The 15,902-nt window shown below is 51.8% G+C and overlaps 5 protein-coding genes across 5 annotated transcripts; 3 read left to right on the forward strand and 2 right to left on the reverse strand.

Annotated features, from left to right (window-relative positions):
* The first annotated feature begins 218 nt into the window (after window positions 1–218).
* On the forward strand, window positions 219–1,414 carry BDV59DRAFT_166348 (60S ribosomal protein eL29). The gene is made up of 4 exons (XM_073687699.1): window positions 219–331; window positions 438–489; window positions 688–790; window positions 881–1,414. The coding sequence occupies exons 1-4, from the start codon at window positions 325–327 to the stop codon at window positions 914–916; spliced, it is 198 nt and encodes a 65-aa protein (XP_073552945.1). The 5' UTR covers window positions 219–324; the 3' UTR covers window positions 917–1,414.
* BDV59DRAFT_166350 (uncharacterized protein) lies at window positions 1,415–3,132 on the reverse strand. Its single transcript, XM_073687700.1, has 2 exons — window positions 2,715–3,132; window positions 1,415–2,658 (listed from the first exon to the last, which is right to left on the reverse strand). The coding sequence occupies exons 1-2, from the start codon at window positions 2,965–2,967 to the stop codon at window positions 1,466–1,468; spliced, it is 1,446 nt and encodes a 481-aa protein (XP_073552946.1). The 5' UTR covers window positions 2,968–3,132; the 3' UTR covers window positions 1,415–1,465.
* Window positions 3,133–3,971: 839 nt separating this feature from the next.
* BDV59DRAFT_166351 (NCBP3 domain-containing protein) lies at window positions 3,972–5,996 on the forward strand. The gene is made up of 2 exons (XM_073687701.1): window positions 3,972–4,224; window positions 4,293–5,996. Exons 1-2 carry the CDS (start codon window positions 4,096–4,098, stop codon window positions 5,559–5,561), a joined length of 1,398 nt encoding a protein of 465 aa, XP_073552947.1. The 5' UTR covers window positions 3,972–4,095; the 3' UTR covers window positions 5,562–5,996.
* Window positions 5,731–7,470, reverse strand: BDV59DRAFT_206779 (putative MFS alpha-glucoside transporter; the record flags this gene model as incomplete). Its single annotated transcript, XM_073694855.1, has 2 exons — window positions 5,731–7,215; window positions 7,269–7,470. The coding sequence occupies 2 exons, from the start codon at window positions 7,468–7,470 to the stop codon at window positions 5,789–5,791; spliced, it is 1,629 nt and encodes a 542-aa protein (XP_073552948.1). The 3' UTR covers window positions 5,731–5,788.
* Window positions 7,471–8,265: 795 nt separating this feature from the next.
* On the forward strand, window positions 8,266–10,495 carry BDV59DRAFT_206783 (putative glycosyl hydrolase). The gene is made up of 2 exons (XM_073694856.1): window positions 8,266–9,336; window positions 9,395–10,495. The coding sequence occupies exons 1-2, from the start codon at window positions 8,454–8,456 to the stop codon at window positions 10,483–10,485; spliced, it is 1,974 nt and encodes a 657-aa protein (XP_073552949.1). The 5' UTR covers window positions 8,266–8,453; the 3' UTR covers window positions 10,486–10,495.
* The last annotated feature ends 5,407 nt before the right edge of the window (window positions 10,496–15,902 follow it).

Consider the following 15,902-nt stretch of genomic DNA (forward strand, 5'->3'; position numbering starts at 1 on the left):
GATTTGTATATCCAACACCAACACCATAAATTCTCCTCTGCAGGGATCTATGATGAAGGGCAAAAGTCAAATAACATAATTCGTTATTCATTGTGACTTTCTCAACGTGCCACAATAAGATCCGTAGAGGCCTACGGACGTCTACTTTACGGCGTAGATGTAGTAGAGATCACATGACCACTAGTCCCGGCGCGGTAAGCGAAATCCCACACAAAACCAAATCCTGCAGCGGAGCCCTAGCCGAGCCGGCCTTTGTTCAGTCAGGATAACCTCAATCGCCCACTCCTCGTCAACCGTCTCCCCAGTTGCGACAGATCCGACAAGATGGCCAGTACGTGCACCTATCCTGACGCTCCGTCGCCCGTTTCCCTCGCTGGATGCCATTTCTGCGATCATGGCCCTCGTTTCGAACAACCGCTGACATATCTGTCTTCCAGAGTCTAAGAACGCCTCTCAGCACCACAACAGCCAGAAGGCTCACCGTAACGGGTGCGTACCACCGATTGCTTTCACCTACTTTGTTCTGTTCAATGTCTTCATGAAGGAAGGATGTTGCGTGGTTCGGATATGGATTGGGATAGGGTGACCGATCGGATATCGAATCCCATCCGGACGGACAGCAACATCCACATGGACCTCATACGCCGCCGAAGCAGACTCCCAGCTAATGCGGCCTTCTTTAAACAGTATCAAGAAGCCCAAGACTCACCGTTACCCCTCCCTCAAGGGTGTTGACCCCAAGTTCCGTCGCAACCACCGTCACGCTCTCCACGGTACCATGAAGGCCCTGGTACGTTCTTCGCCCTGCTTCAGACACATTGAACCTTGCCGCATGTCCGAAAACAAAGCACACAAGAACGACACACTAACAACCTTATAGAAGGAGCGCAAGCAGGGCAAGCGCGAGGTTGCCTAGATCATCTAATACCACGGAAACGAAAAACAACAAAATGGGAGCGATTTGAGTTGGTGATTCTCAACGTGCAATGACACAAGAAACGTCATGTCGGAGAGCCTGGCTGGTTCCGCGCGACGGGTTGTTAAATAAAGCAATTTGATTCGATTCCACGACATGGCCCGAAGCTCTATATATCTTGTTTCTTGCAGCATACCGGTAGTTCCGATATCTCCCCCATCTCGCCAACGTTCGTCTTGCGTTCTCCCCTTCGTTGTGGTCTATCTGGAACGTTCCCCGCTATATCAGGTAGTTCAGGCATATGTGTGTACAGCTTCGTGCAATATTCCCGTGCGCGCTTGCTGAAGGATTTTTTACGTGCCGAGAGAAGACTTGCCATCCAACTACCAAACACCCTTTCCCTTGTCTGTGGAGAAAGGGTGCATGGACGGACGGCTACATCCGTAGACTGCTTCTATTTCGTGGTTTAGATTTGTTGAATTCCAGCTGCTTTGACGAAATAGCAATGCGCGTACAGTGCGTAGTATATGAATGGAACTAACTACATGATCAAGCCTCTCTCCAGACAATCAACCTCTTATCAAATCCTCCACTAACAAGCCACTCCTCTCGGACCACCTCGTCCCCTCGCCGGACAGGAACCCAGCCAGCCCAAATCGTCCGTACCTTACAGCCAACCTGATGTCCGTCCTTCAACAACGACGTCACTTTGCCCGTCTTCGCTTCCACGCCACGAATAACCCCATCATCGCCGTTCACCCATACACCCGAACCATCCGGCCGCCAGACCACCTGAGGCGTGGAGTACGCTGTCTGGGGTGCGAATGTATTCGCCTGGATGAGGATGGCAGCATCCTCGGTGTTCTGCAGCGAGAGGGCTGCGAGCGCCTGCGTCGCTTGCGTCTCCGCCGCCGCCGCCGTGTCCACCGGCCCGGAGGTAACGAGGTTCAAGCTTTCTGGGGTCGGGAAGAGCATCCGCACGATGAGCACTTTCATGTGCGGCAGCGTCGAGGTCGCTACGGCGAGGAGACCAGGGTCATGTGGGCTGAGGGCAAGGCAGGACGGCGAGAAGGCCACCCACGCGTTGGAGTGCGGGGCGAGGTTCTGGCGTCCGAGGAGGGCACATTCTTGGGGAGATGACGTGACGGCGTTCTCGACCTGGTAGTAAAATAGATAGGTCGAGTCGCGGCGGGCGACGAGGAGAATGGGTTGCTTGGTGTCGGGGTGTTGGACGAAGAGGAGAGATTCCGGATTCGAGGCGAGGGTGATGTACGCGACGGGGTCGCCGATGTTCACGGAATCGTCGGACATGAGACGCAGTCGGTACAGGAAGACCTTGCTGTCCCATCCGGCAGTGGCTATCCAGACCGTTGAGTCGGCATCCTGAGTCTCGTATGCGACGACTTTCACGGCATATTTTGTGTGGTCTTTCCGCCGGTCGAGAATCTCTCTCCCGCGCTGGAGCAAGATTTGACCAGACATGTTGGTCAGAAAGACGTACTTTCCATTCTGTAGGGCAACGTAGGATAGAATAGGAGACTCGGAGTGACCGGAGAATGAGTGGACGGCGTCATTCCCCGTCGCCGTCTCGAACAGATGGAGCTGTCTGTCTGCACCGGTGGCTACCACATATGAAGGGGTCTCCTCGCGAGCCCCGTCGCTTATCTGCTGCCATGGCTCTACCGAACATGACAACAGGTTGGAAGCAGACGGTGTTTGGATGATACTGGGCTTGGATGGTGCTGGGATATCAGTTAGCGGGCTTTGGATATCGGGTTTTTGTGCCTGCGAGCCATACCAGGAGTACTCCAGAGGTCGTTCCCATGTTCATCTTCACAATATCGCTCAAAGCGAATGGTTTCGTCGAAAGCTTTCTTTTCTTCAAGCACGCCTTCAATTGTCCAGTCGTCTTTTCCAGTAACTTGCCCCGCATCGACCGGCAGTTCAGCCTCACGGATAAAGGCAGTAAGAGTTTCTTTGTAGTTGTTTGACCGGAGAAATCGCGCCACAAGAAGGCTAGCTAGCGAGGGGCTCTGTGATTTTGGTGGCATTATGTCCTGTGGTTTGTATATGGTGGTGGTTGGTGTTGATAAGGTTGGCGGGAGGAAGATTCGGGCTAATTTATATCGATCAGATTTGACAGTGTTGGGCGGTTGACCACCTCTTATATGAGTTGGACTGTCAATTCTATTAGATATCGTCACCAACAGATTCCCCCGAAAATCTGATTCATAACGAATATTCAATCGAATACGTGTAGATACATAGCCTTAGTCAGCATATATTAACTTGACGTATTCGGTAAGCGAGCAGGCCGCCCTAAAACACTATCTTGAAAGCGATAGATTATATCTCAACAACCAGGTATTTGGGAGATGGCTGTCCCTGGGAATGCTAGCTCGTGTTTAATTTTGTTTGTTTTACAGGAATTTTCTAGATAAGCTCTGTCTCTTCGTCTTTGTTCGTTCATAGAGGACTTCTAGAGTAACTGATATTGCTGTGCCATAGTATTGGTTAGGAACTTTTCAACATTGCTATGATTTCTAGGGATCTGTGCTACTTCCGTAGAGCCTTGGAATATGGTATCAGAGAGAAAGCTCACGTAAGTCTAGTAGGGACGTTAGGCCGTTAGTGTTACTTTTTGGAGACCGTTGCTCATGTCCGAGATAGACAGCCTCCAACGCTTCATTCATATAAAACACTAAACCAGACCCACTGACAAAATAACTGCGAGTATGAAGAGTGTCCCTACGAACACGAATTCATGAAGGAGCGTCTCTACAGTATGGGCACGGATGGGCCCATCTCTTTGGTCAAGACGAAGGACGCGAAACAATTGATACCAACTTCTAGTTAAATTTATCTAGTGTAGGGAGAGGTACTAGTGAGTCAAAACAGAGTAAAGCCCTGAAACACCACTATATGCATCACCAGGTGTCTATAGTAGGCACTTGGGGTAGCTGTCACTGTGCCAATTTTACCAACTTGGGAGGCGGTGAGGAAGTATCGGAGAAGCTTCACTTTCCTCCGCTTCTTCTCATCTTCCGCATTCTCTCCACCTTCCGATGACTGGATGCCTTTACAATTCCTCTACCTCCCCTTACTCACTTTAACCTCTTATCTATAATCTTGTCCTTATATATCTCATCCATCCATCCCTAACTCCTCTCTCCTCCGCAATGGAGGTCGCCACCGCGCAACAGCCCGCCTCCAACACCCCTCCGACCTCAAACGTCATGGACGCCTCTATGGATATCGACATGGATCTGGACCTCGGTCCTGTACCTGAATCAGATTCAATCCAACCTGTAAGTTATCGGCTAGTCACCACTTCTCAATGACCACTATAGATCTTAACATGCGCTGGGTGGTTCAGGACGCCGCATTTGGTGCGACCGCCATTACTCAGGATGGCGCAGTCGACCCTCACACAGCAGAAGCGCAACCTGAAAAAGTTCACATCCGAGGCGTCGATGAACTGACAACGGATGATATCAAAAACTTCGCGTCCCAACATTTCACCGTCGAGCACCCTTCCCGAATCGAATGGATCGACGACACGTCCGCGAACATCGTGTACTCGTCCCCTGAGATTGGTCTCCAGGCATTATCATACTTCACACAGGTCAATGAAGAAGAGGACGCGTCTTCTTTGCCAGCGCTACGACTCAGATCCGCGAAACTTCTATCGACTCATCCCGACTCAGTGCTGCAGGTGCGGTCTTCCGTGAAAACGGATCGCAAGAAGCCCCGTGCCTACGAGGCAAGCCGCTTCTATCTGATGCATCCAGAGCATGATCCACGTGAGCGGCTGCGACGCGAACTGGAAGATCGGCGACAAGGCGACTTGAGCGATGGCGATTACAAACGCAGACGGTTCGACGGACGCGAGCTGCGCCGTCGCAGGGACCGTGATGCCGACGAGAACTTCAGCGCAAGCATGTATGATGACACGAGAGCTAGTAGCGACTATTATTCCGACTCGGACAGACGTCGCGCCGGGCGAGGGCGACGAGGTCCGCGGGAGTTGTTCCCAGACAGTGGTCGCTCGTCGGGTCGCCTGCGGGACCGGAGTGCCTCTCCCGGCAGAGATACCCTGATGGATAGTGGATATCCAAGCCGAGACGACCGTGGATCACGCAGTCATTTTCGTGAACGATCTCCCCAGCGCGTCCCTCGAAATGAAGGCAAGGAGTTGTTTCCTACTTCGGGCGACTCTAATGCACGAGAGCTGTTCCCCAACAAGCCGGCGTCCAGTTACCTCAAGAAAGAGCTTTTCCCAAGCAAAGTCAGCAATCACCGTCGGTCTGATGCCATCGACGCGGCCGACGAGACCGCTGATCTCTTCTCCCGACGGATCTCGGTTCCTTTGGTAGACGGGCAACAGGATGCTCCGCGGAGCAAAAATGTCGAGTTGTTCCCGGATTCAGGAGAAGGTAATGGGGTCAACATTCGTGGTGCCGCTGGCCAGGACCAGGGGATGGCGATCCGTGGGGCGGCGAATGGCATCTCGATCAAGGGACGTGGTGCTTCTGTTCGCGAGCTATTCCCGTCAAAATACACCAACGCCGGCAAGGAACTCTTCTCCGATAAGATAGAGGGACGAGGTGGTCCCCGGCGCAAGGCCGAGGACATGTTTGGCTGACAGGGGAGGCTACGCTTCATTTCACGATATTTTCATCTCAATTGCACAGTACTCCAAATTTAGATTGGAACTGGCCCTGAACTTGTGATACCACTCATTTCTTGTCCTCTTTCCCCTTCTTTCTTTCTCTCAAGTGACTCAATTCAATCTGCATTTAACGGCATGAGGCGCTGCATATCGAATGAAATGTGAAATAATCCCAATATGGACCTGATCAACTCGGAAAATTAATTACTTGACTCCTTGCTACCGTCCTTTGCAGGCAAAGACCCCCGGAGCGCATTGGTATCATAAACGTTCACCTCATAGCTGGCAAACTTCCGAGCCGGCACTTTCTCATGGAACATGACGTCCAACTCATCATACGTCCTTCCCTGGCATTCGGGCAGCCTAAAATAAGCCCACACCGTTGTCAAAAAAGCCGTCCCAAACCAGAAATACGCTGTCTTCCCTTTCAGATTGGCCTCCGTGGGGTTTATCAGATACGGCTCCACGATATTGCCAATTATCTGCGTGATGTTGTATACATTGCGGGATAAACAGACTGATTTGGCTCTCAGCTCCATGGAGGAAGTCTCGGAGATGATGGTAAAGGTGACAGGGCCAATGGTGGTAGAGTAGGTGAAAAGCCAAACAAGACAGAGCGCTGCCTGACCCCATTTAGCACCGCTCGATTCCGATGTCGACGCAATGATGCCAATTATGAGCAGAAATACAGTCAAGCAGGCAATACCACCGACGTACAACTGCCGTCGACCAAAGCGTCCTAGCAAGAACCATGAGATCACTGTTCCCACGAACGCAACACCGGTTCCTCCGACCCCAATCTGGTACGAGTTGTCGGTGCTTATTCCGGCCTGCACGAAGAAGTACGTTGGGCCATATGCAAAGGGTGCACCAGACAAGATCTGACCGGCAAATGCCATGCACGCAATCTCGGTCCGGCGTCGATCGATGCCCCGGAAGCAGTCCAGATAGCTGGTCCCGGACTCCATTTTCTTTTCCAGGTCGATGGTATGCTGAATTTGCGCCACGGTTTTCTGGTGTGATTCGCGATCCCTGTTGTCCAGCTTGGCCAGCGATTTGTAGACTTCTTCGATTTTCCCATTTCGCGCCAGCCACCATGGTGATTCTGGGGCAAACAGGATCAGAATGATCAGGGGTATGGGCCAAATCCATTGCAGGGCATACGCGATGCGGTACGACCACTCGCTTTCGATCTTCAGAAGGCCATAGAGTGCGCCGGAAGCGATAAGTTGGCCTATCGCCCAGCAGAGATTTACATAGCACGTCAAGTAGCCTCGCAGGGCGAGAGGGCATACTTCTGATGCGTACGCAGGGCCTGTGGTTGCAAAAACGCCCCAAGTCAGTCCGCACAAGATCTGTCCAACGAGGAGGACAGGTGCCGATGAGGCAAAGAAGAGGATGAAATTGAACCAGTTCATGAGGAACAGAGAGATCATGATGACCCTCTTGTACCCGTATTTGGCGGACAAGTACCCGTTCAGGAATCCGCCAATGACGATACCAGCATTGGCACCGTTACTTAGACCTGCTTGCCACGGTCCGGAAACTTCATATTTATCCTGCTCGGGATGATACGTTCCAAATGTTTTCTGGAAGGCCGGATATGCAAAGAATTGGTAGATCAGGCCTATAATATTGTCAACTAAAGCCCAACAACCAGGGGGAAAGGCGACATCCTACCAACATCATATCCTTCCATGATGATCGTTAGCGATATCACGGCAGACCAGATCGCGGCCTTGTGGTTCGTTTTTAGGGCTTGCCAGAACGTTGCCTCATGTTCAGCCGCCGACGCCTGCTGGGCTTGTTTTGTATCTCCAAGATCTGACAGATGCTCTACATGAGCAGTGTCCTCTTTTGAAATGTCTTTGCCCGGTTCCATTATGATTGAAGTTCAATTCGGAGGAATACATGAATGTCGAATCCGTATTATTTGCCACCACCAATATGGGGGCATTATCAGCTATTTAAACTAAAACCTCATCCTGCCTCATCCATTATTGACCCCGGTGACTCCATCCTGGACCTAATTGCGACACTAATACCCCAGATTTACCTCTATCATCGGAACAGTACTACCCCGCAGAAGAGCATACTTGGTGAGATACCGCCGAGATGCCGAGAGTCATTCCAGATTCGTATTCTCTCCAGGAGGGCATTCGTGATCCTACCAAGCTAACCTGGGGGTGATCATCTCTGACAAAGGTATGGCGTGGATAGACTTCAGGAGGCTACGTGACGTCGCCAAGCGCCTCCCCGCGTCAACCAGTTGATTTAATCCTGAACCAGACATACCTCGGTGATCACTGTGCCGTGGAGGAGCTGATCTGGATGCGTCGTTGGGATATCATTCCATGGAACCAGATGGTGCTTTATTTCCCCGCATCTATACTTCCTTCGCGTGACAGGCCACTGCGCAGTATTTAGGCTATATACCTTCCCCAGACCAAACGAGGCGTTTCCGCCGGGTAATATCCTCATTCCAGAATTCCTCTTGGCAAGTTACGTCAAGGCACGAATTGAAAGGAATGGCCCACTAAGTTTTTCCGTCAAACAGAGAACATTCCGATTTGGACCAACGATGCTGGTGCCCGCTCAACGTCCATAATGATTTGCAATGAGCATTATGGATACCGTTGCCATGGCCTCTTTGAATCCACTACACAGTCGAGTTGGAGTACCTTGGGTTATGTGAGGGGAAACAGTGACTTGTCATGCAATCCTTGTCATATCTTGCTGGCCTGCACCCATATGAAAGTGCTCCCCTCCTCTTGAACCTCCAACGACCATTTGCAACTCATTCCACGAATTGAAGTCCCTGACAATAGCTCCTATCTTTCCAACCAGAAATTGTCCCATTCCACCATGTTATACGCCGAAGATGATAAGCTCATCTTCCGTTTCGACGATCACCTGCTGTGGATCCAGCCCTGGGGCGAAAATGCATTTCGAGTGAGAGCCACAAAGCTAGCAGCCATGCCAGAACAAGACTGGGCACTCTGCACCAAGCCAACAACAAAGCTAGCGAGAATCGAGACTCCAACTGGCGGAGAAGCCAGCATCAGCAACGGGAAGATCAAAGCAACAGTCTCGCAACGGGGGAAAATCATAATCTACGATGCGAAAGGCAACAAACTGCTTGAGGAATACGCGCGCCACCGCCGCGATCTGACAGACCCCAAATGCAGCGCGCTCGAGGTCGAGGCGCGCGAGCTGCGCCCTATCCTCGGGGGCGACTTCCACCTCACGATGCGTTTCGAGTCGCTAGACCCCCGCGAGAGAATCTACGGAATGGGTCAATACCAGCAGCCATCGTTGAACCTCAAAGGCGCGGATATCGAATTAGCCCATCGAAACTCGCAGGCCAGCGTGCCCTTTGCGCTGTCCTCCCTGGGCTACGGATTTCTGTGGAATAACCCGGCGATTGGGCGTGCAGTCCTGGGAACGAACACCATGAGCTTTGAGGCGTATTCCACTAAGAGCCTGGATTACTGGGTTGTTGCGGGTGATAGTCCAGCGGAGATAGAGGAGGCTTATAGCAAGGTCACTGGTTCTGTTCCGATGATGCCGGAATACGGGCTGGGTTTCTGGCAGTGTAAGCTGCGCTACTGGAATCAGGAACAACTGCTCAACGTGGCGAGGGAGTACAAACGACGGAACATCCCGTTGGACCTGATTGTTGTTGATTTCTTCCATTGGAGATATCAAGGAGAATGGAGCTTCGATCCGAAGTTCTGGCCTGACCCTGGTAAGCCTCCCAGCCTGAAAACATACTGCAGTCCAGACGAGACGGCTGACACCTACAGATGCAATGGTAAAGGAGCTCAAGGAAATGAACGTTGAGCTGATGGTGTCCATCTGGCCGACCGTCGAAAAAGATTCCGAAAACTGGTCTGAAATGCTCGAGCGAGGTCTCCTCATCCGACACGATCGCGGCGTGCGAGTCGCGATGCAGTGCGACGGCGACATCACACATTTCGACGCCACAAACCCAGCGTCTCGTCGATTCGTCTGGTCGCGAGCAAAGAAGAACTACTATGACAAGGGAATCAAAGTGTTCTGGCTCGACGAGGCCGAGCCGGAGTACTCCATCTACGACTTTGACATCTACCGTTACCACGCGGGCAGCAATCTCCAGATTGGGAATATCTTCCCCAAGGAGTACGCGCGGGGCTTCTACGAGGGTATGGAGGCGGAGGGCCAGACAAACATTGTGAATCTCCTCCGCTGCGCCTGGGCTGGGAGCCAGCGGTATGGGGCACTGGTATGGAGCGGTGATATCGCATCCTCATGGGGCTCGTTCCGCAACCAGCTGGCTGCGGGCCTCAACATGGGGCTAGCTGGAATCCCATGGTGGACGACAGATATTGGCGGATTTCATGGAGGAAATCCAGACGACCCGGCTTTTCGAGAGCTGTTCACCCGCTGGTTCCAGTGGGGTGCGTTCTGTCCCGTCATGCGGCTTCACGGAGACCGGGAACCAAAGCCTGAGGGCCAACCGACGGCGTCGGGGTCCAATAACGAGGTCTGGTCGTATGGGGAGGAGGTATATGAGATCTGCAAGAAGTATATCGCCATTCGTGAGGAGTTGAGAGACTATACGAGGAGCCTGATGAAGGAGGCGCACGAGAAGGGAACGCCCGTTATCCGTACTCTCTTCTACGAGTTCCCCGAGGACGAGAAGGCATGGGAGGTTGAGACGGAGTATCTATATGGACCCAAATATCTTGTCGTTCCTGTTCTTGAAGCAGGACAACGCAAGATCACAGCATATCTACCAAAGGGAGCCTTGTGGAAACTCTGGGGGGAGGACCAGACACATGCTGGCGGACAGGAAGTTGAAGTGGCCTGTCCACTTGAAGCTATGCCAGTCTTTGTGAGAGTGAGAGAATGTTGAGACATGTTAGATTGATCCCTACTGCCAATTTTATCTGAAAGGCGGTCCTTTTATTCAGCGTGTGTCGGGGTCTTCGGATAGATTGAGACTTATTACTATACTAACTTCGTCTTTTCTATTCTTCAAGAAGCAACAGAATCTGTAGTATTCATAGCCATCTCGCAAGCCCTTTCTAAACCTGTGATTCCGGGGAGGCCGTACTCCGTATGCCGTCATCCCTACTGATTCAATACACCCAACGCCCTTTCAAGGGAATGACAGATCGAACCAAGGCCCTTATAGAGGAACAGAGTGGCCGCATGTGGTATTCCAGCGGTCCTCGAAAGTAGGCAAACGCTTTACCTCTCGATTCCTCCGGAGGTTTCTAAAAGTCGTACCAATCAGTCTCTCGAAGGGAATCATAACAATAGGGCATACTCAGCCGATTTTCCGGTTTGAGATCAGAGTTTCAGCTGCCAAAATGCGGCCTAGCCGTTCGGTTCATACTGCCGTGTTCCTGGATGCGGAATTGGTCGCTGTGTGCGAACACTGACAGAACCATCGATCACCAAGCCAAAAGATGTAGCACTGCACTATCCATTGTAGTAAATTCTTTTGGCATGACCACTCTTCCCGATATTATAATGACCACGTTGAACTCCAGGGTGTCGATAATCCTGCCGGTGCTCTGCCCATTGGTACGTTCCTCGTTCTCGCAGACGAGATTTTGGTCTTCAGCTTGCCTCTGGTTCCTTCGAGCCAAAATGCTCGATGAAGAGAGAGGTTGGATTAAGTTCCGGGCCTATAGATGTAGTATTGTATATGATGTGGTGAGGTTGTGTGGAATCAATGAGACGGCTTTAAGAAGGCACGGAATCTCTACCCATAAACGGAAACTTGTCGCTCGAAAACCAATTAGTTGGAATCATCAATCGGCTGCCTACCAGTGCGCAGAATTAAGGACATAAGGACTTACGTGGCATAGAGAACTGTTGATGTCCGTATGGAATTTCCCAGGGAGTCCATCGCCGAACAATCGACCAAGATGAGTGTAATAGTGGAGCAGAGGGTGAGTTACCGGGGGAGGAGATATACAGTCAATCCTATCTCAATGAAATGACAATAGATGATGGGCTCCGAGGGAAGTAAAAGAAGGCTTCATAGGTAGTAACGATATGTGTCAGGTTCATGGCAGAGACGAGTTGTATGCACCTGTCTAGATAGTAGTCCATCCTCCATTTCAACTGGAAGTATCGCCTTGACTACTTTACTTACCTTAAGAATATTTCGACTACATCTCTGAACAAACAACATCTATAGTTCAATGTATCACAACCGTTCAACTTTCACGTCTATTCAAGAAAAATTCACTATCTTATTCAATCCGTATATCTTCAGTACGAACTTCGACCTCAAAAGTTGAAAGATCCGGCCGACAGACCAAGCCTAGACCAGGCTCCAGCACGATCCAACCGATCTTGGCTGGTAACTCCACCCAGAGAATATCCTCAGAGCTAGAGGTAGTGACAGCCGTAGAAGGGTAGCAACGCCGTCGAAGAACGGCCACTGCAAACATCGTCCACCCTGCACCAAGACGCAAATCTCCAAGACATAAACACCCTTACCCAACAAAACAGGGCAGGCGAACCTACCTCCTTTCGGCAGGTGAATACCCGAACCAACATCCGCCTCACTTTGCAGACCCAGCCCAGACCAACGCCAAATGGCAAGCTCCGGCACTCAACCCCTGCATCTGCCTCGCCTAGTCTGTGGAATCGGATGAACTGACCCAAAGCAGACAGTACAGTGAATATCATTGATCCAGATGGGCGCTGGGAGCGACCGATGGAGTTCGTAACCTCCTTCCCGCCTCCCTGTGCCGCCGTGAAAAAAGCCTTGGGGCTCCAGTGCGGCTCGGTCATTGGACCAGAATGGTTCAAGCGGAGAAGTCGGAGAGGGGAGGGAAGAGGAGGCGGTGGGGTTGGCTTGATGGAGCAGCTAGATAGCAGCAGTGATCGAGCTGTTACGTATCCGCCACCACAGGTTCCGTACGTAACGATTGCCGGCAAATCACTGCACGCCAGAAGTTGCGATCTGGTAGGGGCAGGAGAGACACACAGAGATCCACGGGTCCAGATGCATCACCGGGTGGCCTCTTAGATCGTTCGGGTTTGGATGATCTCGTTTCTATTTGGAGATGTGAGCGCATGGTCTGTTTCGTATCTCGGCTAGGACATTGACTGGTTTGAAAACCGTGCAGAAGGGCTCTGCTCTGGTAACGCTCGTTGGCACCTACCCACGAATCAAGGATTTGTTTCGTGTTCTCCTCTCTTCGGGGACCTGTTTGGGGGTCCCCAGTCTGCGGACCAGTTCCAACTGGTGCGACAACCGAGTCGATCCAGTTTCTCCTCTCGTCTCCACCCGGGTTGAGAGAAGGGAGGCGGAAGGCGAGAGGCCAAGCCAAGTTCACCTCCTGTTGGGCGTGGCAGTTCCCAGAGAGACGGAACTGGCACGGCTGGGAGGAGGTATCGTTGGGACCGGCACGGGCCCATAGAACCTGATCACTGCGCATTTCTTCCTAATTGGGGGGGGATACCACGGCAGGTAGCAAGGTGGGTTTCTGGTGTTAGTTCACGTCGACAGACGGGAACTTGAGCGCTTTACCTGAGTGCCGGGTCTCTTCTTGAAGGAATGGGGCCCAGATTGAGTTTCAACCATCGGGTAGATTGGGTTGGGACGGGTGCACTGGCCTATGGGCTGCTTGGTAGCCGAGCCCATAGTGGTCAACTAGAGGCCGCTAACACATGCTAGTCGATCACTAGCCCTCTGGCTCGGGATGTCTGGATGTTGTGTGCGGGCGAGATGTGTGCACAGCGTGTACTTTGTCTGATGGGCAGGAATTTCTTGATCCTGGTCCACTGGGGAATCGTGACCTGGCATTTAGAAACTGCAGTAGCGGGATATGTTGATGTTGCTTGTGGACGGTGGATACGCCGGAAGACTTTTATCGGCCAGTGGGGAACGAGGTTCCCCATAATATATTTTTAAGATTGGTACAGATGACGATTATACGGAGCAGGTCCATTGACCTGGTGATGTCCCAGCGATAGCATTTAGGTGCTGCATGTCTCTGAATCCCGAGTCGGAGTGTGTTTCGCTTGCTGGTCGGATGAAGATACACAACTTTCTCCACCAGATGCAAGACGGAACTGAAGAATGTAAAGCGTAAAAACGATGTTTTGTAAGATCCACGAGACGTCAATTTGCTCGTCAGAATGAGCGGAATGTGATAAACTAGCGGAGTGCTGGCAGTAGCGTCCATGACTATACCTATCGTACATCAACCACCATATTAGCAAGAATGTACTGCGTATGTCTTCTAGCCTTTGTATTATTCCATTGGCTCTGAGATCTCTATTACCCTGGTTCAGTGGTAATACGGGATATGGATTCGCGTACCTGTGTAATTCATCTGTTTTCCCAGCCATCTGTCCGTTTTACCAGCAGGCTGTCTCAGAAGAACTGGGCATGTCAGCTTCATGCTTGATCATTCCCAGGAATGAACGCCAAATGTACATAGAATCCGGAACAGTGTGTAGCTGTGTCGTACAATAACATGTTGAAGTAGCCATCATAGTCGTCCATGGCTGTCAACATTCCCACGTTGTGCTCAACCTGAGGACGGTTATGCCTCGGCACTTGGACCATTCTGCGCCTCGTCCGCACCCTCGCACGTCTCCTCCCTTGGTTCAACGTCTGTCATCGGGGTTCAAGCCCTCATGGCCTTTCCACTTACCCCTCAAGTGGAGATGGGGCTCTTGCTGACCATGGTCGAGGCGTTCCGTCTAGTTTAGTCAACTGGGACCAGGACGGGACAGCCGCCCCCAACAAGGAATCCAAGGATTGACCCTAGATCGTCCCTACTCCATAGGGCCTTCTGCTTGTGATTCTCGGATAATGCCATTGTTGGGACGTGGTTTGCAGTGTTCTGCGAAAAGACGCAGTGGGCTGGCCCTGGAAGGTTCGTCTGGCACCCCCCATGCCCCCTGAAATCGCTGAAATTGCCACTGGCAATCCCACATCACTCAACGATACATGACGGTGCTTCCAATAAGAAGGCCTGACAGGAATAATACAGACACTCCATGACAACGCACCGCCAATCGCCCCCCTCCCTCAGCTGGGGACTGTTCTCCTCTTGTCCAACTTGGACCGAGTCTGTGGGCATCCAGCATTCGTCCACACACGATGAGTGGGTCGTGGATCTGGGTTCTATCCCGCCATGACTAGCATAGTAACGTGTAATGCATCATCTGCAACGCATGGCTGGATTGCGAGATGCGTCCTCCGTCCACTGAGAGCGTCGAACAGCGATGGAGCGCGAGCAATACGACGCTTTTCCGGGCCCACGACACGAATCACAGATGGTGCCAGATCCCAGTTCGTCGTCCTCGTACGGCGTACTTTTGCGAGACCCAGTCACATTTCCCTTTCGCCATATTTTGCCGAAATCCACTGCGCTGTTAGCCAACCTTCCTTTGCTGACCGGACCGGTTTTCCTGCATGGCCAGATAGCCTTCTCTCCCCCGGCCACCCAACACTCCCGAAATGCGTGTGCTCGAGGTCATCTGCGTCGCTGGTCGGCCATTGCAGCCTCTCCGGTATATTGATATGGGTCTGGCTTGACTTGACGCCAGACCAGGCTTTAGCTCTGCGCGTGGATCATTGTGGGCACCGTTGTGAGCCAGGCGAAGGTGGATGATTTTCCCTATTTCGAGCTTGCTCAGACCAGTGCCTTGACAAAAGTATAATTCCAACCCTTACGTCCGTTCGCTGGGCGTGACTGCTGTCTGATACTCGTTAGGGCAAGTCACCTTTCGGCGTTTGAATCTTACGACTCCGGGATCCTACAAAATCCGAGGGCTTTGGCGCCGGAATGTGATAGAGAGCATTTACATGAATCGAACACACCCCAATATCGGTAGATTATGATCATAGACGGCAATGTGGGTACAACTGGTGTATGTTTTAGATCGGTTCCCACCCCATCTTGATGGAGCAGGTTGGGGGACGCCAACCGGGATACTATCTCCAAATCAGATACCAATGGACTTCTCTGGGGTAGTCTAGGTATGATTGGTTAATGACCTTCTGGCTCTCCAACAGTTCACCAAGGTCAAAGAGTCGGTGCATACAGATCCTGTCCAGTTGCAGACTGGCTCGGAGCAAACACCGAATTCCTCTTCCCAGGTCATCGTCACTTAGGGACTATGGTTTATCCCGGGAAACGAGGGTCCAAGGGGGCGCAATGCCAGCCAAATAACCAACCAAGAAACTGGGTAAGACATGCGTAGAGCAAGCAACACAACGGCATTTCAGTTTCGCCTCCAACGGCGACGGTGGGCCGAACTCTGATACAGTGTCATAATTGCCGTGCG

The sequence above is a fragment of the Aspergillus ambiguus genome (genome assembly GCF_047715705.1).
Source record: "Aspergillus ambiguus strain CBS 117.58 unplaced genomic scaffold BDV59scaffold_1, whole genome shotgun sequence".
Taxonomy (NCBI): domain Eukaryota; kingdom Fungi; phylum Ascomycota; class Eurotiomycetes; order Eurotiales; family Aspergillaceae; genus Aspergillus; species Aspergillus ambiguus.

What these genes read in the sequence shown, in the direction of transcription:
- BDV59DRAFT_166348 (XM_073687699.1), top strand. An exon ending in CAGAAGGCTCACCGTAACGG is followed by an intron (nt 490 to 687) that starts GTGCGTACCACC and finishes TTCTTTAAACAG; the next exon opens with TATCAAGAAGCCCAAGACTC. An exon ending in ACGGTACCATGAAGGCCCTG is followed by an intron (nt 791 to 880) that starts GTACGTTCTTCG and finishes ACAACCTTATAG; the next exon opens with AAGGAGCGCAAGCAGGGCAA.
- BDV59DRAFT_206783 (XM_073694856.1), top strand. Translation starts at nt 8,454, where the DNA reads ATGTTATACGCCGAAGATGATAAGCTCATCTTCCGTTTCGACGATCAC. An exon ending in GAAGTTCTGGCCTGACCCTG is followed by an intron (nt 9,337 to 9,394) that starts GTAAGCCTCCCA and finishes TGACACCTACAG; the next exon opens with ATGCAATGGTAAAGGAGCTC.
- BDV59DRAFT_166350 (XM_073687700.1), bottom strand. Translation starts at nt 2,967, where the DNA reads ATGCCACCAAAATCACAGAGCCCCTCGCTAGCTAGCCTTCTTGTGGCG. An exon ending in CGACCTCTGGAGTACTCCTG is followed by an intron (nt 2,659 to 2,714) that starts GTATGGCTCGCA and finishes CTGATATCCCAG; the next exon opens with CACCATCCAAGCCCAGTATC.
- BDV59DRAFT_166351 (XM_073687701.1), top strand. Translation starts at nt 4,096, where the DNA reads ATGGAGGTCGCCACCGCGCAACAGCCCGCCTCCAACACCCCTCCGACC. An exon ending in AATCAGATTCAATCCAACCT is followed by an intron (nt 4,225 to 4,292) that starts GTAAGTTATCGG and finishes TGGGTGGTTCAG; the next exon opens with GACGCCGCATTTGGTGCGAC.